General features: G+C 41.4%; 2 protein-coding genes across 3 annotated transcripts in view; one reads left to right on the top strand and one right to left on the bottom strand.

The window, feature by feature from the left end:
- The window catches only part of LOC138195286 (SH3 and PX domain-containing protein 2A-like), a 49,740-nt gene extending 38,306 nt beyond the window's left edge, over positions 1–11,434 (top strand). The window contains exons 8-14 of one of the 2 annotated variants that reach the window (XM_069144570.1): positions 1,593–1,706; positions 3,754–3,837; positions 6,478–6,595; positions 6,710–7,038; positions 7,173–7,222; positions 8,217–8,336; positions 8,537–11,434. In XM_069144570.1, the coding sequence (XP_069000671.1) occupies positions 1,593–1,706; positions 3,754–3,837; positions 6,478–6,595; positions 6,710–7,038; positions 7,173–7,222; positions 8,217–8,336; positions 8,537–10,465 (2,744 nt within the window). In that variant the 3' untranslated portion in view covers positions 10,466–11,434. The remainder of the gene's footprint in view (positions 1–1,592; positions 1,707–3,753; positions 3,838–6,477; positions 6,596–6,709; positions 7,039–7,172; positions 7,223–8,216; positions 8,337–8,536) is intronic. The other variant, XM_069144571.1, reaches the window with a different exon arrangement.
- A 3,183-nt stretch (positions 11,435–14,617) lies between these two features.
- LOC138195288 (E3 ubiquitin-protein ligase NEURL1-like) overlaps positions 14,618–24,485 on the bottom strand; it is a 33,063-nt gene continuing 23,195 nt past the window's right edge. Inside the window, 2 exon segments of the mRNA XM_069144572.1 lie at positions 14,618–19,080; positions 19,831–20,010. Of these exon segments, the coding sequence (XP_069000673.1) occupies positions 18,836–19,080; positions 19,831–20,010 (425 nt within the window). The 3' untranslated portion in view covers positions 14,618–18,835.

Genomic DNA, 24,485 nt, shown 5'->3' with positions numbered 1-24,485 from the left:
GATTGCAAACATTAATCAATTATTGAGCTTTTATAACCGTAACTATGTGAGACTGCTCAAGAAAGTGATCTGATTCCAAATCTTTTGCTTATCTTTGCAGAAATCAATGACAGCCATGTCTTTGACAATAACAGCAGTTAGAGGACTTGTTTGTTTGTTGCTGGTTTGTTTTGGTTGGAGATAAGATGCCCTGATCCTCCAGGTGTGCATGGGAAGTTTTGTGTAATGAAATAATTTCACCATGTGAAGCAGATCCAACAGAAAAAGTTTCAACACAGATAAAAATAACTATATGTATACTTTTCTGTCTGCCTCCAACCCCCCTAATAACCTCCTCTAATCTGTAAAGATTTTTAATCACTACCTATCTGACTGTGATGCATGACCACAAAAATGAAGGACATAATTAATCATAACTCGATTTACTACATATTTTTGCGCTTATTTCCACATTAGCATCCTGAGATTTTGCCTTACCCTTTGTCGTATCATTAATTATGCAATACATCTTCCCTCTGTCCCCATGATAAGATATTCTGCTTCCTTTTATTAACTGTGTGCGACTAAAATACATCATAACACACCACTTGTGTAGATAACATGTACACTGGAGTTCTGGAGCAGCTGTGAAAGTGTCATGGAACAATCCAATCCTCTTTATGGGTCGTCCAGACAGCTGTCAGCCATATTGTATTCCCGTTACCACAACAAATAGTGTGTGTGTGTGTGTGTGTGTGTGTGTGTGCGTGCGCGCGCGTGTGCGTGTGTGTGTACGACATATACGACAGTTTTTCTGCCAGTTTTGTCACTCAGGCTTCTCGCAGAGCGCTGACTCAGCCTTACAAACTCGAGGGGACTTTTGTCAACATGCCGAGAGGAACTGCCTGATTGTACACACATGGACTTATACAGTACATCCTATGCACGTCATTCACTTAAAGGGAAACAGGGCTTTGCATGTGTTCCTCTCCAGCTGAGCCATTTGTTATGTAGAGCAATGCTGTCATATCCAGCCACATGAGCTACAACACTGCAAATGGATATTTTGGCCAGAAAAAGCACCTCAGCAGCATCCTATCCACTGAAGTCATGACTGATCCTGATTAAACGCAGGTCAAACACGACCTTCGTCACATGTCCGGCCACAGCCAGGAGGTGCTGGCCCTGTTACAGATTCACTTGGCAACACAATCAAGTTCCTCACATTCATGTTTGTTTGCCACTCATTGCTCTGATTTCAGAGATTTTGTCAAATAAAGCCTCAATGACTAAATGGATGAAAAGGGATTGAGTGTGGTGTGAAGCCAAATTGGAAGATCTACAATCACATCAATACATCTGTGGTAATTTTTCATCTGTCTTGTGAGAGATTTATTATGTGCACTTTTTGGGGGAGGGAATCTTATCACAGGCCTGAATTCATCTGCACAATTTCAACAAGTATTCTCAGAAGACATTTTAATTCCTAACACTCAAAAATTTAGGCTACACCTACTGCATCTTGCTATGTTGTGCATTGAATTATATGGCTGTTAAACATCTGCGTGGCCTACTTTGTCCTGTTGGGTTTCATCTTCTGCGTGTCTCCACAGGTTGGTGGTTTGTCAGCACGGCAGAGGAGCAGGGTTGGGTCCCCGCTACCTATCTCAACTCCCATAGTGGCACGCGGGATGACTTGGAGCTGGGCGCCTCCAAAGCTGGGGAAGGTAAAGACACCTCAAGCGCTCCTGACTCTGCCCGCACACACACACGCACACGCACACGCACACGCACACACACACACACACACACACACACACACAACTTCACACTCTTCTGATATATACCCACACACAGATACCACCTATGCCCTCAATCCTCAGGCTTTGATCTGTGACAAAATGGAGAAAACTCGGCCACGTTACACCACTGCCGGCTCACACTAACAGCTCAGCCTGTGCCGGTGTGAACACCCTTCTCTGTCCGCCTGCCATCATAAGCAGAGCTTTAACAGAGTGTAGATTCAGACCTGGGTAAACAGCAAGGAGGAGTCTCTGAAGTGATGTGCTGTACAGTAACGCACTATACAGGAGCAATACAGTGCAATATTAAGTGATGACCGCCGTGGAGTGAGCTCATGAAAGAGACGTGTGTTTTCATCGGCAGTGTTGAATAAAACGTAATATTTCATGAGTCGTGTTCTTAAAACTATAGCTGACGAAAGCTCAACCATGATGTCTACAATATCTGCTTAACATCAACACTTATCAGCGATCCTCGTTGATAAGTTTCGTGAGCTTAGTGGAGTTAGAGCAGCATCCAAAACCCTGATCGCAAACACACTTCTGTAGAGTCTGGTTTGCTAGAATAGGCTGCAGATGCCGTCCGATCATGTTGATAGACCTGTCAGATACAGTTATCAGGCTGTCTACGAGCGGCTCAAGCTGTCTCCTCAAGCATTGTCAATATTAGTGGAGAAAACACTTTAATTTCAGATCAATAGAGCTCAATTAGTGTCACCTACTCAGACTTAGATTGCTTTGACAGGTTGTGCAGCAGCTTCAGCATATTTGTTAAGATTTATACAACTTTGTGTTAAACAAAACCCAACAAAAACAGGACGCAAGGAAATGATTAGGTTGCACATTACACTTCCAAACAAACATGAAAATTTTCCACCACTCTGGCCAAACATCTTTTAATGTACAATTATTGTAACAATTGGACCCAGGATCCCCTTGGTGTTGTATATCTTATGACTCAAGTAAGGAGGGAGTGAGAGAATAAATGAGGCTAAACAGTGGTACTGTGTTACAACATGTTGAATATGTTAAATTGTTCCTTTTCTCCCCATTTGGACTCACAAAATACACTTTTTAACAACATATACAGTATAACTATATATACTTACCACAAATGTATACATACCGTACATGAAGGCAGGCGTCTACACCCAACACTCCCACTCTGCTGGAGATAGCTGGAGGTTTGTTTACTGCCAGGGGGGTTTCAGGAAGAACAATCTGTCTGTGTAATTAGTGTTTATGTGTCTCGTCCGTCATGGGAATGGCATGAAACTCAGAAGGCATCTCTTTGTCAGTTCTGTGGTCTTCAGCAGTCTGTGCCACCCCATTGTCACAGAAGAAAAAACTAATTTCTGGAAAACTAGATTTCGTAATACATGTTTTGAAAAGTCTAAGAAGGAGACACGTTGAAAGCTGAGGCAGTTTCTGACGTGAGTTTATCTGGTACTAGTGTGCACACAACCACTTTCTCCTTGTTTTACTCATATTTTATATGCAAATAAAGATATTACTTTTGGGAAATATAGTGGCAGAGAGTTAGTTAAGGAAATTGATACCACACTCATACAGACACTGTTTTACCTATAAAATACGGTCCTTCTGAAAGCGCACATGTCCAACCAGCTGAGCCCTCAGCTGCTCTATTAATTGGATGGCATTCCTGCAGCAGCAGTATGTGTCCCAGATGCTCTAAGACAACAGGATGGAAAAACCATGCTAACAGCATTCTAATTACAAGCCACAGAGAAGATGTCTTGGTTTGAACACTTCCTCTGTAACCTCCATCAATCCACTCTTAACTGTCCACCATGTTTTTCTTTGTGGTCTTGTTTTCATGTCCTCCTCGTAGCTAATAATGGGGCTCCCCATCATTCATGTGCTGTGTGTTTGTGTAACATTTGTGCTCGCTCTTCATGTCTCCGTGTTTGTTTGTTTGTTGTCATCTGGTCGCCGTGTGTGTGTGTGTCAGTTACTAAGCGACATAAGGCTCATCTGAAGAGGCTGGACCGGAGATGGACGTTGGGGGGTGTCATCAGCCGGCAGCAGAGCCGAGGTGAACTGAGATAAATGCTGCATCACCTCCCTCCCTCCTCCCTTCCCTCCTCCCGTCCCTCCCTTTGTTATTGTTCTCCTCACCCTGTCCTTTTTATTGTCTCTTATCACGTGACTCCACTTGTCCGTCTCCACGTGCACACATTTGTTCAGTCTTGCATCCCTGTGTTGTCTTCCAGCAAATGTATTTATTATGAGCCACAAATCCACCACAACTAACCACTAACTGACGTTAATACGAAACAAGCCTGGAAAGCAAAGGTGAAATCAGCAACTTTATATGCACCAATTATTGATGCTAAACTCAAATTACGTCACAAAATTGCTCCATGTAAGCGTTTTCGTTATAATTATACACTGGGTGCCAAAACCAGTCACAGAAAAAAGAAAAAAAAAAGCTTACCCACTCGTCTGAAAGTAGTTGTGTAATAGACTTCGGAATGCCTTATGCTGCATTTTAGAGCCATATTTTGCTTTTTATGTGCAAATGAAGCGTGCATGTAGATTTCCTAATGGGTGTGTGTTTTAGCAAAGTGTGGCAGAAACAGACATTTATGTGTGTCAAAGATAGCAACCAGTATGGACAGATAAACAAAGAGCCTTAATAATCTCTCACTTAGTTAAGCAAGAAAGTCACATTCTCAGGCACAAACTTGCACATGTTTTCTTACCAAGTCCAAAGCTTTTTTTTGTATTTTTTTTTTTTATACAGGAGATGCATTTGGATTTCTGACAGAGGAGTGGGGATAAGCTATTGAGTTCAGCCCAAACTTTGCGCTTGGCAGCGCATGCTGCTCTCCGGAGTGGAGAGAGCTGTTTCCACCCTATGACTGCTTTGTTTTTAAAAAAAAAGAAAAGAAAAAAGAGAGAGATATTTTGCTGACTCCACACGAATAATTTATAACACTGATGCAGGCGATGCATGTTGTGGTTAACATAACATCTGATTCAGAATTTCCCTACATTGCACCGCTGGATACTGTTTGCAAGAGGTTGCTGAGAGGAAAACGATCTACCAGCCCCGACACAAAGAGGCCGGAAGAACCAGGAAAAGTGAAAAAAAAGCACACAGAAATAATCTTTACCCGTGGAGTTTGTGCAAGTAAAGGGACTCATTATCCCACAGCCATTCAGCTCCAGCACAACCTTGGAAAAGGGTGGAGAAAAGGAAAAATGGACTAATTTGTCACCACAGTGTTGATTCCTGTGTACTGACTGGCAGGACAGCACACACACAACAGCACGTTTTATGTCCTCCTCTCCTTTTATAAACACACCTCTTCTCCCTGAGCTTTCTGTGTTTAGACAGGAATTGCCATAATGACAGGAAATTATGACTTTGCTCTGCCCCTCGGCCTCATGGGAGTGTGGTGCCTGAGCTCATTATTATGTGCTGAGTTCGTAGATGCACCCTGTCAAAAGGCCAAGGACAAGAGTGTGGCTCATGTGCTGTTGTTTCTCTTGATCAACATCACTACATTTTGAAGAATATGCAGCAGTACCTCTTGAGCATTTATGCTTTTATTGGATAGTTGACAGTAAAGAGATGACAGGAAGTGAGAGGAAAATACTCACATGCTGATATCTCCATTGAAAGCATTTTTGAGTGTTCCTCCTGTCCACACTCAATGCAAAAAGATCTTTCCCTAAAGTGCTTTCAATCTAAGTGTCGGGGGAAAAAGTCATCATTTCATGCAAAAATGTATTCTTAAGTCCAGCTGGAGCTAATACGAGGTTCAAGCAGTCTGAGGTCGTCAAATCAAGTCATTGTTTTTCAAACTTCGGTGCCAAATTTCCTCTTCTCACAGACAGTGAAGATACTTTAATTAGCTTGACCTGAACTTTGGAGTTATGTTTTGCACGGAAATGGGACTATTTTGTCCCCCATCAGTTACATTGAAAGATCTCTTTGCATTAAATGTTTGTGACCAACAGTGCTTTCAATGCACATGTCGGGATTTAAGTAATAGGCAGGTTTGAAACAATGTGAACCTATCATCTGCCACCAGGGCGCCCCAGAGCTCCTTATTTGTGTTGGGAATCCCACTGGAACTCATAATCCAATACTGTCACAAGGCATTGCTCATGATAATGAACCCAAATGATTTTTTTTTTCCCACAATTGTCTAGCAAAGTATGTAATATAATCTTAGTAACAATGGATAAATATGTCCTGGTACAATGGCATAATTTATTTCTTAAAGGCAAGAATAAATGATGTCCTGTAGTTAGTCACTGAAATATAAAGCTGTCTCAGTTTCATAACAAATTTATAGACACATTTCATCTGCCAAAGAACATTTTGAACACAACACATGCACACACCACATCTAATCGCACATCTGGCAGCAGAACCAACTGGCAGAAAGCAGATTCAGTCTATATTAAAGAAAGATACACCTCTGCTCCAGTATCATATCACAAAAATGGTGCCAATGTATCACAAGAGAATCCATCATTATATATTGCTGCTTAATGTCATATTACTTATTTGTTCACTGAATAAGTTTAACATGAATATATAAAGTTTATAGAATATACACCACTTTCTCTTTTCCCTCTCCAGTGATTGTTTTGTTTTCAAAGGTCTCAGCTGTCAAAATCTCACCTTAAATCTCATTCTCTGCTTTGGCTTTGGTAGAAGAGAAGTACGTAACAGTGCAGCCCTACGCGGGCCAGGGCAAAGATGAAATTGCTTTTGAGAAAGGAGTCATTGTGGAGGTGATTCAGAAGAACCTGGAAGGCTGGTGGTTTATCAGGTAGGCCTCTGCTCACTTGCTCTGAACGCTTTTTTTTTTTTTTTTTTTTTTACTTCTTTCATTACAAAAGGTTAATGATTTTTTTTTCGCTTTCTCTTCCAACTTACTTCATAGGCACCAGGATAAAGAGGGCTGGGCTCCAGCCTCTTACCTCAAGAAGGTAAAGGATGACTTGTCTCCCCGTAAGAAGACTGTGACGGGCCCAGTGGAGATTATTGGAAACATCATGGAGATCAGCAACCTGCTCAACAAGAAAGCCTTGAGTGAGAAAGATGTGCAGGCGGAAAGTGTCCTAGAGAGTCCCCAGGTCCCCAAGAAGGAGATCAGCTTGCCGATGCCCTGCGCTGACTCCAGTCCTGTTATTGCCGCGCCGGATGGAAAAAATAAGGCTGAGCCGCCTTCGCCGGCTGTTGCCCGCATCGCTCCACATCGGGTGGAAATTGGTCAGTCATGTCATTATGGATGTTGTAATTTCTTGAGAATCTGCCAATGTAGACACATACTGCTTCAATCTATAAAAATCTGTTTTTAAATGTAGCCAACTGTTTTTCTTCTCTATGATTTTTTTTTTTCACAGGTTCTCCCGTTCTCAGGCAAAAACCTCCTCCTCGGAGAGATGCAACCCTGGTAAGAGTGTTTGATGTGTCCGTCCATCCTTCTAAACATTCAGCGAGTATTTTTTACTGGTTGATAAAGATCATGGAGTTGGAAAAGGGAGCTAATACATGTGTATCCCCTAGTGGGCAATTTTAAATAGATGTGTGTGGTGTTTACTTTTGTTCGTGGTTCAAAAACAAACCAAACAAAATCTTCAATGAAAAAGATCAAAGGCTAAATGTTAGTATGGCTTTTCTCTCCAGTTAATTGCCATGCGCAGGACTTTGTTATTGGTGACTTTCCCTTCATACAGACACTTAGGAACACACAACAACAAGTAGTGGGAGATGTATTCGGATTCTTTAATTATATGAATGCAAATTTATGCCATTACAAGTGAATGTCTTGTACTCATAAAAAAGAAAAGAACCACAGCCATCAGGAAAATGTACTTAAAATATCAAAGGTAAAAGTACTGATTTTACAGTAAAACGATGCCTCTGACTGAAATATTTATGCAGTCCGTTCATATTGATTCATCAATATACAAGCATCATTTTACTGTTGTATCTGATAGTGGAGGTGGGGCTACTTTGTTGCTAATGAACATCAGATAGAAAAGAAGATCTGCTAGAAACATTGAATTCATTTTTGGGGATGGAAAACGAAACAAACAAAAAACTTTTCTTATTTTAAAGGGCCAAAGGGCAAGTTAGAAACTGATTTAGTCTGTAACAATGCACTGTATTTTGTAAGACCATTTGATTTTTACTGTAAAATGTTAAACTAAAAATAAATGATATTAACAATAGCCGTAATATACATATAGGGGAGTAAAAAGAACAATATGTTCACCTAAAATGTAACATGATGTAGAGTACAAATATAGAGCCTCATAAAATGTAGGTGCTCAAGTACAACTACTGCATAACTACACTTAAGCACAGTACTTGAGTAAATGTAGTAAATGTACTTTCCTCCCCTGACAAGGAGTTTTAACAATGTCGATCTCATTTGTGCTCAGGGATTTCAGTTGCCCTCCCCACCAGAGCCCCCTACAGTCGAAGCAGAGTATTACACCATTGCAGATTTCCAGTCCTGTATATCTGATGGCATCACTTTCAATGGAGGACAAAAAGCAGAGGTAAGCTCTACTTTTCAAGCTAAACTTCAGGAACATGATGATCATAAACTTTGTCACCAAGAACTTCTCTCTTGCTGTTTCAGTTTATTCATCATAGCTCAGAAACACCTCTGCCTTCTCCAAGATAAAAACTAAAACAAATTGAAATGTATAAAAATGCCTTTCGTAAAGACTAAACTCTTTTTGAACATGTATTTTAGGTCATTGAGAAGAACTCTGGCGGCTGGTGGTATGTCCAGATAGGAGAGAAGGAGGGCTGGGCTCCCTGCTCCTACATTGACAAACGTAAAAAGCCCAACCTGAATCGCAGAACAAGCACCCTGTGCCGTCCAAAAGTTCCACCCCCTGCTCCGCCGGTCAAAAAACAGGACTCCGTGGAAACTGCACCTCCCAGCAGCCCTGGGTCTGAGGCCCCAGAGTCTCCCGTGTCTCCTGGGAGGCCAGTGTATGAAGAGCCAGAATATGATGTCCCTGCTATAGGCGATCTGGACCTGGAGTCAGAGTTTGAGTTTCTGAGGGGAGAAGGTTCCTTGGTGGATGGAAAGAATGAGGACACTTCCTCTGAGAGGGGATCTCATCTGTCCTCCAAGCCTTCTCCAGCTTCATCGCTCCACAGTGCCTCCTTCAAGATGGGTGAGTCATTTGAAGATGGCCACGAGGCAGAGGTAGAGGCTGAAGGCGAAGAGGAGTGCATCTATGAGAATGACGGCTTCCGGCCCTTCAGGGAGATCCCAGAGAGGCAGTGCAGCCGAGACTCAAACTCCTCCAAGACAAGTGTCTCGTCAGAAACTGGCAAGACTGCACACCCATCATCAGGTGGATGGAGACCTGCAGGTAACAAGCTCAAGATCGACTTGAATGGGAGCCTGTTTTCAACCAAAGCAGAGGAGACATCCAGTCCTAAATCCGCCTCCACTGAGTCCACCCCAGATCTGTCCAGACCTAAGAAAGACCAAGAGGAAAGCAAGGCATCCTTCTTTACAAAGTCTTCCTCTAAGCTGAGGCCAATGGTGAGGCCCAAACCACAGCTGGCCAAGGCGTCCAGTGCAGAGAAGATGGACATCAGCACCTTGAGAAGACAGCTGCGACCAACAGGGCAGCTGAAGAACGGCACCAAAACTAAAGGTGAGGATTCAGAGACAGCTTCAGTCATTTCCTCTGAGGACTCCTTCTCCTCTCAGAGCACATCCGATCTCTCCTCAATCTATTCCAAAGGCAGCCGGGGTGATTCTGACCTGGAAGGCTGCAGCCTGTATCGCACCACAGATCCCTACGAGAAACTCCAAGAGTCTGAGCTCAGCTTTCCTGCTGGAGTGGAGGTGGAAGTGGTTGAGAAGCAGGAAAGTGGCTGGTGGTATATCCGTTGGGGAGATGTCGAGGGTTGGGCTCCAACTTACTACTTGGAGCCTGTCAGGCAACAAGATGACATGGCAGGGTCCGAATCTGATGGCACGCCGACTAAACCTGGAAGCCTCAGCAAGTCCAACAGCCTGGAGAAGAACGAACAAAGAGTGCGGGCGTTGAACAACATCAACCAAAACCTAAAGAAGGTCACCCCACCCATCCCATCTAAGCCTCCAGGTGGCCTCTCAAAACCTACCAGTTTGTTTGGCTCACTAAAGCAGAACAGCACCAAACAGCAGCAGGTCGTCAGACCTCAGTCTGTCTTCATCTCAGCCCCAATCAGAGACGGTCCCAGCCCTGTCGGCTCTCTCAGGAGAAACGAGTCCCTCAACTCAACAGACCACCCACGCGCCAGCCCCACGGTGCGACGCAATGCCTCTTTTGGCACTGTGCCACGCAGCCTGGCACCAAACAACATAGCACTCCCCAACAGGAACAGATCCGGTACCGGTAGCTCTGAATCCCTCGGCCTCAGCTGTCAAAAGAATGCCCTCCCTGTATCCACCGTGAAACCCAAGCCCCACATCATCCATAACAACCTCAGAGAGGTGTACTTCTCCATAGCAGATTACCATGGTGACGAGGAGACCATGGGATTTCCCGAGGGGACGAGTCTGGAGGTTCTTGAAAGGAACCCCAATGGCTGGTGGTACTGCAAGGTTCTGGACAATGGCAGACCGAGGAAAGGATGGGTTCCCTCAAATTACCTCGAGAAAAAGCCCTAGCACTCATGTGTGGAGCTGGCAGAACTCTGGACATGCGTGTAAAGACTACTCTGACAGATCCATTTATTTTGTGAAAAAAAAAAAAGGCTAACCCTAAGACGTTAAGTCAGGATTGAAACCTTACCCGGTACCTGTGCCAAAACAACCAGCCACATCAAATTGTAACTTTGAAATGAAATGAGACGTCTGATAGATGAGTCTACATGATACAGTGCCTGAGACTTTTTATTCTCCAGCGGTTACCTTTAACTTGAATTAAGATGTCATTATGTGTCAACTCCTTGATGCCTTTTTTGTAAGTTTATAATGTAATTTTTAAACACTTCTTAAGAATTTAAAGCTTACTGCATGTTTGAAATGATTCATTATACTGACGATGCCTTGAGCTGTTGAAATTAAACCCTTTTCTCCTCCTTTCCTTAAAGAAAATCTCCATTGTTGCCAAAGCTGCTTTGTGTTAGTCTCATCTTGGTGCTGCATGTTTTTTTTTTTTTATATCTCTTTATACTGTATGTCATTTTTATGTGAAGTATTTTATCCATTTCATTGTGTAATATTGTCCTAATGAAACAAAATGTGAGCATCTCTGATCATCACAGTATTTTCTTTCCCTTAAAGTTAAAAACAATCACAGATGAGCTCCCCTGATTTTTTTTTTTAAAAATTAAAACCTAACTCTAGCATTAGTGAAATTATATTTATTAATTACTGAAAAATTATACTAATACTTATTTTATTATTATTTCTATGTTTACTGAAGAAAAAAAAATTCAAAACTGCTTAAATATTTCTAAACTGAACTGCTCTATTAATCCTAATAACATTTTGAATTTCTGCTGGGCAGTAAATTTGACGCAACTCCTTTTTTCTTGGTGATGCTCACTTTTGTTTTATGTTAACTGTGTGACCAGTGAGGATAACTGAAGTGCCAAAAGTATGACTTTAATAAATGCACTTTTGAACAATAAATAGTACTTTCTTTAAAAAAGAAAAAAAACAGCAACCCATCACTGTTAGTTATTGTTTGTCCACACATCAGGTTTTGTCCTCTAGTGTTTCCTAGACTCAAGATTCAACAACACCACCCTGCATGTTCCAGATGTTCTTATTAATAAAAAAAACACGATTTATCAATGATAATTATATAATAAGACATTGCTACAATACTAAATGCCCCTAAAATTCTTTAAAAAAGTAATATTTTTTGTTTTTTTGGATCTGTTTGTAATGAGTTCAAACCCATTACAGGAAAGTGGGAATTAAAGGTGAAACATTGGGCTGCACTTTTACTGGCTTGCATTTACAAAAGAGACATCGTTTCAGAAGCCCTGGACCCCAAATTAGACCAATTCCTTCAGTGTTGCAAGTATATTTAGATGCCTCTACTCCGTGTGAAAGTGATGTGCTGAGGGAGTAATTATCTGAATTAATTGCAAATTAATGTGGCGTATAATAAACAATATAATGAAAACTTATCACAGGCCATAGTCACTGATAATGTCATGCCTCTAAGGTTCTTTTCTGCCTCAGAATAAGTAAAATATCTCAAAACTGAATGTGTTTATAGCTAGTATAATTGCACATCTGTGTATGTGCAATACAGACGAAGTGTTTGACCAGCTAGATTATGTTATGCGAATAAATGAGATCTCATTGGATTGCCTGGCGTTCCCTTCCTCTCACATCCTCAGCACTGAGCCAGTCTGCTTCAGCACAACCTGCACATTTGACTTTGGTGTAGATGGCTTTGAATCTGTAGTCGCTGGGCAGCCTAATTTAGCATCACCTGACAAGGCAAAAGTTTAAGTTACCACGGCAGAGTTGTTTTCTACAATATTGTCACCTTCAGCTATAATCAGAGAAACACCAAATCACAACACTGGTGCAGTTTTCCAGCATTAAACACTTCATATTGCTTATATATTGGATTTGGTGCCTAAAATACAATAAGATTTACAGCCCACGGGGATATAATGTGAATTAAAACTGCAACCAGTTCGCACCCTGCACGTCTGGGATCCAGCGGGTCGGGGAGTTCCAGCGGGTCGGCTCCCCGACATGCTGCACGCAAGGGTCCGCATAGTCCTGCTTGTAGTTTACATTTTTTTCTCTATCTCGTTCCTTATTCTTAAAAAAATAGAAATAAAATTTGGGCGGCTTTAACATCTTCAAAAAATCATGAAAGTTGGTGCCTGACGCATGTACAAAGTTTCGTGAGGTTTGGAGCATCGTTTAACCTTAAACATCAACTTCCTGTGTCACGGCAAAACATCAAACTTAGCCGCATCGCCCTGGCTATACTATATACAAAAATGACTTTTGGGTCACATTTTGGACGACACGCCACGGGCACACCGTTCGACGAAAAGAAATTATTTTCATATCTTTTAATTCCAAACATGTTAAGAGTGCACAGACTAAATTTCAAGTCAGTCTGACAAAATCTGTAGGAGGAGTTCGTTAAAGTACAACATATGTGAATCGCCAAAAATGCTGACTAAATTCAAAATGGCGCGCTTCCTGTTGAGTTGACATAATGGTGCATTGGAACTTTTTTGTACATCTCGGAGTGATACACATTTCCGCCATGTGGGTAAATGTAGCCGCCGGGGCATCTGTTTAGGGGGCGCTGGTGAGCCATTTGGCCACGCCCACTCGCGACTCCACTAAAATACAAAATTTTTTGCCGGGAGAGACACGCGTGTACCAACTTTCATGAGTTTTTGAGTGGCTGTTTCCTCCTCTGAGATCTTTGCTATCATTGGCTCACAACTAATTGTGGGTGTCTTTTCATCATCCTTGTTACACGAATATCTACCAGATGTGCGCAAGTCATTGTGTGTTTGCTAGCATGTTGTACTTATGTTTTAAGCACTTAATAATTTGTGCATGCAAATGATAAATTGCAGGGGTAAGAAAGAAGAAGAAGCAGAAAATGCAAGATGTGCAGGTGAGATAAGGACGGTGATAACTTTAAATATGAAGGTGGCGTGCCAGTCATTGTCTCATGTATGGTGAAAAATAAAACTAAATTGAATGTGGAGGTTGATCGTTGACTTTAAAAAAAAAAAACAGCAGTTTGATAGCTGAAGAAATGGATGAAGTACATAAGATGTGATTTTAAGCCCTTGCTAGAAAGTATTTTGCCAAACCTTTGTGTTTTTGTGTATTTTATTGCTAAAAAATAGTTTGGAAATAGTAATGCAGGTACAAAAATAGTAGAATCTAAACCAGTTCCTGGTCAAAATTAAATGTGTTGGTTCCTCTGTTAAAAAAAATTATCATCACTATGTGTCCCTTGTTATTTGACCCTTATCACACATTGCACTGAGGGTTGTTCTGTGCATGAAGTGCTGGACATATTTCTGGCCACTGGAGGGCAGCAGCACTCAGCATCTCTGTACAGATCAAGCACAGCATCACAGTAACCTTCACCTAGGTCTTCATCAACTCAGTAATTAGATAATGTTGGGTGAAACCTCTCAATTGATATTTCGGACTGCGAACAAAGTTGTACTTTTTAATATAATTGCTCTTGCAGTCTGTCCCTCGACGCCGCAAATCCGACTGAAGAAAAGATTTTACATCACACCAAACACCAAAAGCTTAAAGCCTTAGATACAACAGAGGAACAAACTCAGGCTGTCTGATGTCTAGTTAAAATTCAAAATCGATAGTGTCGTGCTTTTTTTGGAATACAAATTTGATACCTTAATAGACGTGTGTGTGTGTGTGTGTGTTTGACCAAACAGCTGTCTCGAAGAGATATCACAACACAGCTCCAACAAGTCTGCCAAGCCCTTAAGCCTTCAGAAGGCCCGGCAGCCAGGTTCACTGAGAGGTCTGAGTGGAAAGTCTGTGCGTACACAGACACCGGCGAGATATACTGTATTCATGTCACTTTCACAGACCCTGGTTGTGTATTTCCCTCTCACCTCTGAGAAGACTTGGCCTGTTTCATGTCCAAACGTCATGGGGCTGTATTTGTGCCTATTGGAGTGCAGCATAAAATAGTGCCGCATTAGAGCCAGGCCTGCAGGGTAGTAAATAACAGATGATGTTCACTCTAGCCAGGTCTACATACCACAACTCTAAACAATTTCTTTGTGAGTTATAGCTGTTTACTAAAAGCCCTTGCCTTTGTTATTAACATGGTATATGGAAAGGTGTTAGTCAAGAGTGGCACTGTAAAAGATGTTTGCTGCCTTTTTGTTCTCAAACTCTTGCTCGTTTGAATTTTTATTGCATGAGGTGTAAATCGATCATAAAATTGTATCATGCACATTTTAGGAAAATGGTAATGACAATAATTCCCCAGCTGTGCAACATTGACTTCAGTTTTCTGCTGCGCATAAAACATAAAAAGGATAGTAGCAGTGAAGTGGAAATGGTCAGTTTCCACTTTTTATTGCAATTTGAATCAAATGCTTGAACCAAATAGGGGATGTACTTTCCTCTGTAAATAATAAATAATAACAGGCACAGAGTGAAACTACTGATTTAGAATTAATTTTTATTTACCAAACAGAACATAATTATCAAATTCAGAAACCACAAAGAAGGATTTTTTTTACGACTAATAGAAATCTCCAATCCAGCAAACCAAAGGTATAAGTCAATTCTCTCTCCAAAATTCCCACCTTCACTTACTTGCTGGTTTTGTTTTGTTTGGACTGAAAATATTTGGTCACGTTTGGACAAACAGGCGGAATCAATGGACCTACTCACTACGACACAACTTCAATATGCTAAAGTAGGGCAAAATATAATTTTACCTTTTTTTTTTTAAAAGATTTGACACCAACCTATGTGGCACGAAGCGGATACATCTCGTCTGGCTTTGTGCTGAAGTAATATATCTCGCACATTTAAAATACAAGCGTAAAGGTGACAATTTGCCATGTTACCAGAATATATTTTTGCCAAATTTAGCTGGAGTACATCGGTCACCGGGCGGAGTCAGAGCAGGTAAGATGTTTTGTTTCCTGTTTCCGGCCAATGCCCGATTCGTAACGGAAACCGGAAACGAGATTTGTTTTACGCATTTTTTTTTCTCCTAGGATGGCAAAGGCCGAATCAGAAACGCCATGCTAAACTGAGTTCGCCGGCTGTAAGACTAGCTTCTCTTTTTTAAATTTTTGGCCACGAGTTCTAACATGGTGTGGCATCTAAGCAAACAGTTGTTTTACACAGTTGTGGGGCAACATTATCTTTAATCTGGAATTGTGTTTCGACCTACCTGATGAATGCAAGTTTTATAACTCTATTTTTGGTCTCTGCAAACCTTGTAGCTGCTGAAGTTGCTCTAAATCTCGATAAAGCAAGTGGAGCTGCAGATTTAGCCATTGTATTGTTTTCACATTATCATTTTGTACAATGTATGAAGTGGGAAATATAAGTGCTAGTACTCCCTTGTCCCACGTGTTGTCATGTGTATCAGCAATCCATTAAGTGTTACAATCTGAATTTCTACAGTGAATTAAAATAGATATTGTTGATGTTCACAGCGTATATTTACCCTAATATATGGCTGGACAATGTATGAAATGCCAGAAGGCTTTTAATTTGAAACGTAAATGGGAAGTTATGGCAATAGGCCGACCAATTGTGAGCCGTTTTCATATGAACTCTTAAGAAACTGGACAATTAGATTGTTTTATCTGGTTGAATATCCGAGGTTAGCATAAATTCAACAAATACTAGGTATTTGTTGGTGGACAAACACTGTTGTCAACAATGAATAGAGAAAAAATAAAAAGTGCCCTTACTGTGTACTGCAATGATCTGCTTTGATACGTAATTGTTTAAAAAATATTAGCGCTTTACGTAAACAGTGATGGAACTGAAAACTACACCTGTGAGATCAATGTAGAGCAGTAAAAAGTATAATATTTTTTCTCAGAAATGTCATTAAGTAGAAGTATAATAATTTGGAAAGTCTGACTGCATCAAGACTGTAGCTCAGCTCAGTACAGTGCTTGTGACCACTGGAGAGTAGTATTGATCTTCTTACCTAACTCCACAACAAAGTGAAAAAGCATTTCCCAAAATGTCAAACTGAAAATCAGTAGATACAACCACAGAGCCTTTAGGGGAAGTTTTCTCTAGTCTTTGACTATGCAACCATGAAATAAAACAATATTCTTACATTTTGGACACTATAGCCACACATAGGAAACAAAACTGATAATTCTTTATAGTAGCATTAAAAATAAATAAACCTCATAATATACAGTTAATATTACACTCCTGAAAACATTTTTTTTTTTTCTATTGCAAGTGTTCTGCGCTGTTTTATTTCTGCTAGGTCATATTTGGTCAGGAGAAAAAACAAAACCAGGTAGAAACGTAAAAGCTGAGCATGTCTCAGCCCTCACAACTAAATTCCAGTATTATGCAATGCAGTAACAGAGGGGACGAGGCGATTTTTAAACAACACATCTTCAGCAGTGAATGACCGTACGCACTGATGTTAAGCACACTGAAGTGTTTGCTTCCAAGCCAAACACGACAGCTTTGTATCGAGAGGTTGTGTCGTTTTAACTGCTCACGTCAAGAGACATCACAGCTAAGAAAGAGGGACTTAAACATGAAAATGAACCTCAGTATTCCTCCAGGTTTTCACAGTGAGGAGCCCAACACACCAGTTTGTCCAGACTTCTCTTTTTAAAGGCACACAAGAAAACTTTACCATCACTCAAATGATATACAACGTAACTGCTAATTTTCCCTCCTCAGTGACGAGATGACAAGCTTCAATACCTCGAGAGCAAATCACTACTTTAACAATGGCTATGTAATGTTTCAGCAAGGCCAAAATAACACCTGAAAATATCTTGTATTTCTTAAGAACCCAAAGCAGTACATAATGCATTAGATTAAATCAAGTGAAAAGGTCCTTGGAGTTTGCTTTTACAGATGGAAAGCAGCACTCAGAAACTGATATGCAAATTAAATTCTCACAATGTCACACGATAACAAGCTACAACCTTGTAACTGACTGCACACGTGTGAGTTTTTGTCCACTTGTAGACATGATGTGCATAAATACATCCTCACTGAAAGCAAATATTCATGTTTTAATTTGATATACATACAAAAGAGAAGTGCGTAACCTGAAGTAAGCAGAGCCATCTGTAACTTACATGGGATTTCATGGGTTTCTTGCAATGAGGAAGAGGTTAATTCATCATCTTAATGTGCTCTTTCAGCATTTTGAAAATACCTCACTGCCCACCAGTGTTTATTTGGATGACTTTTGTGCAATTACAGCATCCAGCAGGCTTACTGAGCCTCCAGAGACGGTGGGACGGCCGCCAAGAGGCCAGACATCCAGCCGTTTTGGAGGCTTCCATGCGAACATCTGATGCATCTGCTATGTCTGAGTGGGTAAACACTTTCTTTACACTTCGAGAGATACACAGCAAAGATGCTCCTTCCTGTCCTGCCTCTATTCCCAAACATACAACATCCTCTCTCCTCCTTTCTCCCTCGTTCCCTCTTCACTGATTTACATCCTCGTTCACCGGTAGCGTGACCTTCTATGGTGACAACATCTACACTTTAGTTTTTTACCCTTCTGCACAGTCTGTGGTTCACAGAAGCACAGCAAGGGTGAGATATTCAGCAAAGCACTTAATTTATTACACAACACAGTTCCCTTAAGGATTTCTTTACCCTTTATGTTGGGGGGGGGGGGGGGGGCATTTCACTGTGTACTATTGCTGGAGGAGCATTTTCACCACAAAAACCTCTTTCTCTGTCTTTCTACTCACTCCTCACTGGTATCGGAAAAGCCTTCTGGAAATTTCAAATAAAACTATCTTGTCTGGATTTTTTTTCTCAGATAATTGATTCTTCTTCTAAAACAACACTTTGACCCGATGCTCCCTGACAAGAAGTGGACGAGCAGCTGGTGAAACCACAGATTTATTATCCTTCTTTTTTTTCCGCAGCCCTGGACTATTTCACTTCTCCTGAAACTAGGAAGCAGCGATGGCATCACCAGCAGAATGAAGGGTTACTCTACAGGAAGTAGGACAGATGCCTCTTCAGATTATTCTTTCTCTTCGGCAGAAGTGGGTCAAGGTGGGATGTTGTCCTGTTAGTGCAGTTGCACAAATTCTGTTTCTGTTGATTACACTGTATTTTTTTTCATGGTTTTAATCTCATTAGAACGACTGTGAGCTTTCCAAAGTTGTGCATTCGACACGAGATAATTAAAATGTTTTAATGATCGAGTATAAAGTCCTGTTGTAGAGTACCTGAGCCAGATTCCACACACAAAAAAGCAATTGTGCTGTGTCTTTACAAAGTCTTACATGGCTTTGACAATGTCTCGAGCTGAGCCCGACATTGTCTGACACAAGCCTACGTGCTACGGTAGGTCTTGATGATATCTTTGATTGTCCTCCTGCAGATGGGGCAGCACGCGTTGGCCATCTTCTTGAGTTTGAGGCCGCAGTCGTAGCAGAGACACATATGACCGCAGGCGTAGAGGACTGTGTCCACCACATTCTCGTAGCAAATGGTGCATTCGTCACTCCACGAGCCGGAGCAGGATGGGAAGGTAGGTGACTCTGGATGGCTGGAAAATGGAGAGTTTGGGGTTGTACCTGAGGTGAGAGAAAGCAACATGAAAAACTGCCTAAAAATGTGAGAAACCTTCACACTAGTCCAGGCAGACAGCTACAGTTGAGCTGCTGCACTCACACTGTGCTGGATACAACATATGTCCAATGCGCCTTTTATTTAAGCTGTCAGTACTCTGCCCTCTGTTTTTTACCGCTAATGAAGCTTCGAGACAACTTCATGCAAGAATAATTGTGTTCACGCTGTAATCATCACTCCTACTGCTGCCATTATGTGTCGGGAGTTTTCCTGTCATAACTGTCTGCAGCTTGGGACTACAGTGATATCGTGGATCACTGCCTCACATCACCAAGGTAAATATTTGCTTCGTGCGCTAACATGCACATCGTGAGCTGATGTCTTGGTGCTCTTCAGTCAGTGTTTGTGAGCTGCTGGCTGTTGTATTGCTCTCCTGCATGTCTGCATTTTAAGAAATTAAAATTTTGTAAAAAAAAAAAAAAATTGAGGCAAAATCTGTGCACAAAATCACAGCCTGTGTAAATACTTGAACTCTAGACCTGGCTTGTAAAGATGTCATTACAAGAGAAACAAACTTCTCTCACTGGGAAGGGATGATGAGGTGAATCTCCTGCTCCAGTGCACTTTCTATCAAATATTTTACCTGAACCGTGAGGATGTACTGGTTATTGAGACAAAAAAGATACCCAGGGGAACAAAATGAGATGAAAGATAAGAGAATAAAACAGAGAAGAGAAAGGAGTATTTGGACAAACCTGTGGAGGAAGAAAAGAGCATGTGGTAGTTGGAGTTGAGGCTTGAATTGAGGTTGATGTTCAGTGGATTGTTGAGGTTGGACTCCGAGTTGCCACTGCAAAGCATTGTGGGTGTGTTGGGAGTACATGATGGGGAGCTGGGCACTGATGGGCCTCGAAGATCTGGGTGCAGAGACGAGCCTGAGGACAGAGAGGAAACATAGATTAATCAATGTACATCAGTTTATTAAAGCAACCGGGTTCAAACGAGCCAAATACAACGCTTTCACGTGGGAAACATCATTCACGCCTTTGACAAGTTAGTCAGAGATGATAATTAGCAAATGTAGGAGAGGACATGTCTTGCTACATCTCTCTCGAGGTTTGTCACTCACATTAAATCTGCTCTATCACCAAGCAGATGACTTGCGAGTCCACCGTGTCTGCGTGTGGGTGTGTGTGAGTGAGTCAAGGGCCTGTGAGTTGATGTAGTCTACCCGCCCCCTCTCTTCCTTCCTCCTTCATGAGCCCATGATCCCTCTGGGTAGGATACAAAACACTTCCACAGACTATCTGTTGTCTGTCCCATATGACCCGTCCCCATCCGCAGCCCATAACCACCGGCTCTGGCATCATTTCTCGTATTGGCAACTCATCTCACCTCACAGACGAGAATACCGACCCCCATTTTCACAGACAGACAAATTCTCATCCCGTCTGGCTAGCAGGCATGCGGCATTGTTGTTTAAACATTGTCCTTCAGCTGACAATGGCAGAAATGCCGCTACATAGTCGGGCCGGTCCCTTACTTGGCACCACCGTCCTTCCATGTGTTAGATTATCTGATATTGGTGGTTTACGTCATGTGCCCCAATTTGCTCATCCAAATTTTCCCAAAAGTGCCACTGTGAAGTAAGAAACCACTGAAACCTGAAAAATACTGTAAAAGTAAAAAAAGAAGTGTGGTCTGCTTCCAGCACAAAAATGTATACAGTTTGTTGCATAACTGGAGTTACGTGCTCTGATCCAATGCCCTGAATTCTGATGCCTTTTCCTTGGACCACTTCAACCACCGCTGTCTTAGTTTCAGCCTACATAAACAAATCATAGAAGCTTTTTAGTCGTGCAACAGACAGTTTGCTGCAAAGAAATCAGCGGATGAAGCAAAGTCTGCACAAACACAGGACTTCTGGTGAACCTTTTACATAATGTGTTTGCGTTTAAGGTTGGTGCTGGGATTGATGATTGTACCACTTTGCCGAGATACTCTTTTCAGAGTCATCTATTTATTTATTCATTTTATTATATTTTAGAGTGGATAGAGGAGTACGTATGCATACTGTAGCATTTAGACAGCCTTCCATTACTTACTTACAACTGACCTATGTGGCAGCTTGGCTGTGAATAACTGTCTTGGTGAACTCTAATAAGGCAGAATGGATAACCTTCATGTCTATTCATGCACCCTTTCATCAAGGGTACCTTTCATCGTCTCCTGCATTATGAATTTACTGCTGTCTCTGCATCTATGAGTATGCATGTCTTTAGCTATGCTGGAAGTGCAGGAGATTTATTTATGGTTGAGGAGGTGTACAGCTCTCAACACTTGTTTATCAAATATAGAGATGATGTATGTTGTCTTTTAAGTTGACATGACAACAACAACAAACAGTTGCTTCTTTACAGATTCAGCAGTTATGGAGCAGCATTAGTCTGCTGAATAGAAGCTGATATTCACTCCTTTTAGCTCCGTTTTGCCATAACTCCTGGAGAAAATATCTTGTTCTTTACCAACTACCGTAAGTTGCTACCTTCAGCCGTTTCGTGCAGGGCACATGGGTGTAATTTAAATCGGGCATGTTGGGGGGAATAGTCTTCCTAACCTTTCATATTCTTAGTTTATTTGTGTTTCAGCTTTATTTTTTGACTGAAGTCTCTCTGAATATAGTTCTCTAACTGTTCTGCCATCAAAGTCCAGATGAGAGAAGATCTGAAATGATAAAAATGTCGATGTAATCATATGAGTTGCTTTCAGTTATTACTGTTTCACTGAGAGCAATGAGCTGAAATAGCAGCATCATTTGGTGCCAGTCTTTTTTGCCCTGGATATTGACCTCAGGCTATATACAAGACCAGTCTGCAAGAACACCTGCAGACAAGATATGCCAACTATATTTGGGACATAGTCATTAGTCAAAAATAAAAATAAAAATGAAGCACAGTGCTTCTTTTATAAAATATGATACCTCTCAGAAAGTGGCAAGTATAATTTACTAAAAGCATTTTTACCAGTACAGTAAATTCAAAACAATATGCTGAAGGATGACAAAATGTCTGCAGAGTCGAGTGATAATTCTCTAGCCTCTTCATTTAGGAGGACCCCTTTCACACACATAAATTACAGCAGCTTCAGGTTTATAGCAGAGCACAGACAGAAACAAGTATGTAAACCCTCAGCAATGAGGAACTGTAGGACATCATTGATTAAATATCTTTCACGAAATGATGAATTCTCGGTTTCTGAGATAACGCGGACAAAATGACCATGTGAGAGCAACAGACTCCCATCTGTTCCACTTCACAGGCTTGACAACACCCAGCCTTGACAAACTGTCACTTGCCTCAGTGGCTAGATGTTTCCATGGCAACTGATGGCGTGCGGGAGCAGTGAGTGGGTGAGCAGAGACGTCACAAATGCACTCCCCGCAGCTGGAGTGGGTAATGACTCGAAGAACGCTCATACCCCAAAGAATCAGGGCAGAGGGGAAAGGAGGAAGAAAATGCACAAGGAAAAGAGGAAGATATGATTGGAGGACCAGTGTTACGGGAACTGGCTGTGGGTGGAAAACCCAGCATCGCAAATCTCTGTGCAATTACATTTTAATAATGCATATGGAGGGAATCATAAGGAGCTATGATGGGCCCCCTCCTGATACATAATGCTGGCTGCTGGGAGCCCACGCAAGACAGAAATAACCTCCCCAGTTCCTGGTCTGACTGACTGCATGAAAGAGAGGAGAGGAGAGCAGAGAATTCAGAAATGAATTACAAAAGAAAAAAAATAAGAATCGACAAATCCTAACTAACCAGTGCAATCTGACCATCTGTGAATTTCATTACACATGATAGATTTCCTGTGAAAAGATGTCTGTCCTGCTGGAATGGATTCATTTACCAGTTTAATCTGCGGTGATGGTAAACAAATCAAAAGCAGTCCCGTCGGTGCTTGCTCCACTCTGCAGTATTTCACAGTCACATCAAAATACAGTTAGTCCATGCAAGGTTACACCTCTATCTTATAAAAAATAGAGAATTTAAAATCCTCTAAGTGCAGGACTCTAAAAACTGAGGAAGTCATAATAAATATTTCAAACTTAAATTGGACCCACACAAAATGAGGGCATATGCTGTATGTCAAATGTCCTAGAAAATAAACTTTAAGTGATATCAGAGACTTCATTTTTTCCACCTAAACCGTCTCTTGAAATTCTCCCAACTCGATAAAAATACACGCCGCCTGCACAAAGAATATGTCCTGAATGATTAGCCAATGAAATGATCTGATGATTTGAGGCAGAGCTTGGAAGCAGCCAAAACTTCTTTGGGTCACAAAATAAACTGTTTCTACGAATATCTTTGTGTTTAAGCCCGTGATCATCATTGCAGCATTTCTAAAATACTAAAGCCCCTTTTTTTTACTGACTTTTCCACTGCCTTGCTTGACTCGGCTCAACTGTACTTGCTTCTTTTTTTTTTTTTTTTTTTGTAGGGCAAAAGTTAAGGATAGTTCATGGTACCGGGTACTGTTTTTGGTACCACCTCAGTCAAAATTATTAATGAGCTGAGCTGATATTGAAAGGTGATGTGAAAAAACAGGCTGTAGTCAGCTGAGTTCTCTGTTTCAAGGAGTGTGTGTGTGTCTGTCTGTCTGTCTGTGTGTGTGTGTGTGTGTGTGTGTGTGTGTGTGTGTGTGTGTCGCGTTGAAGATGATGTCAGGGCAGCTTCATGCGCAGCCGCTATAGAAACAACGCTACATTGAGAGGTTGCTTTCTGCAATGAAAAACAAAATCCAGAAAGGCACCAAAAGTGAGGTGAGATGATAGTGGCAGTGGAAAAGAGGCTTAATATACAGTTTGGTTTCATTGTTACTTACACAATAAGCAAAACACTGCATTTCTTTTAGAGAGGAAATTTATACAACATCCTGTAATCACTGCTTGTCATTAAACCGCTGCTGATCTTTTATTATTTTAATTATTCATTGTTATTTAGTTAAATTTGCTTCCCAACATGCAGGCCCACATCCACGGAGCCTGAATCTCACCACGGGGCATGATTAACTTCAGGGTAGCTTCAGGTAATGTCGCGGTATCATTGTGTGAAATCTGCTGGAACAAAAACCGAGCCGACAGAAATTCTGTTCAGCCGAAGGTACAAAGTTAACATTCATATGCAAATCGCGGGGGTAGAATGTAAATTCCCAAGCGATATATGAACTGATAAAAAGTCAGAGAGCAGCCGAGACAGCAAAGGAGGGGGGAAACTATTTCATGACTCGGCTGAGTGGGAATTCAGCCTCCAAAGGTCATTCAAGGATCACAGACTGCGTTAACTTCTGAATGGAAAGTTACAAATGACATCCTGTAAAGATCTATGGGACACGTTTGCATTTCCAG

This window comes from Embiotoca jacksoni, unplaced genomic scaffold, assembly GCF_022577435.1.
Source record: "Embiotoca jacksoni isolate LCO1_2020_lvr unplaced genomic scaffold, fEmbJac1.0.p SCAF_12, whole genome shotgun sequence".
In the NCBI taxonomy this organism is placed as follows: domain Eukaryota; kingdom Metazoa; phylum Chordata; class Actinopteri; family Embiotocidae; genus Embiotoca; species Embiotoca jacksoni.
The sequence above is the reverse complement of the archived record's forward strand: the minus strand, read 5'-3'. Positions and strand labels throughout refer to the sequence as shown.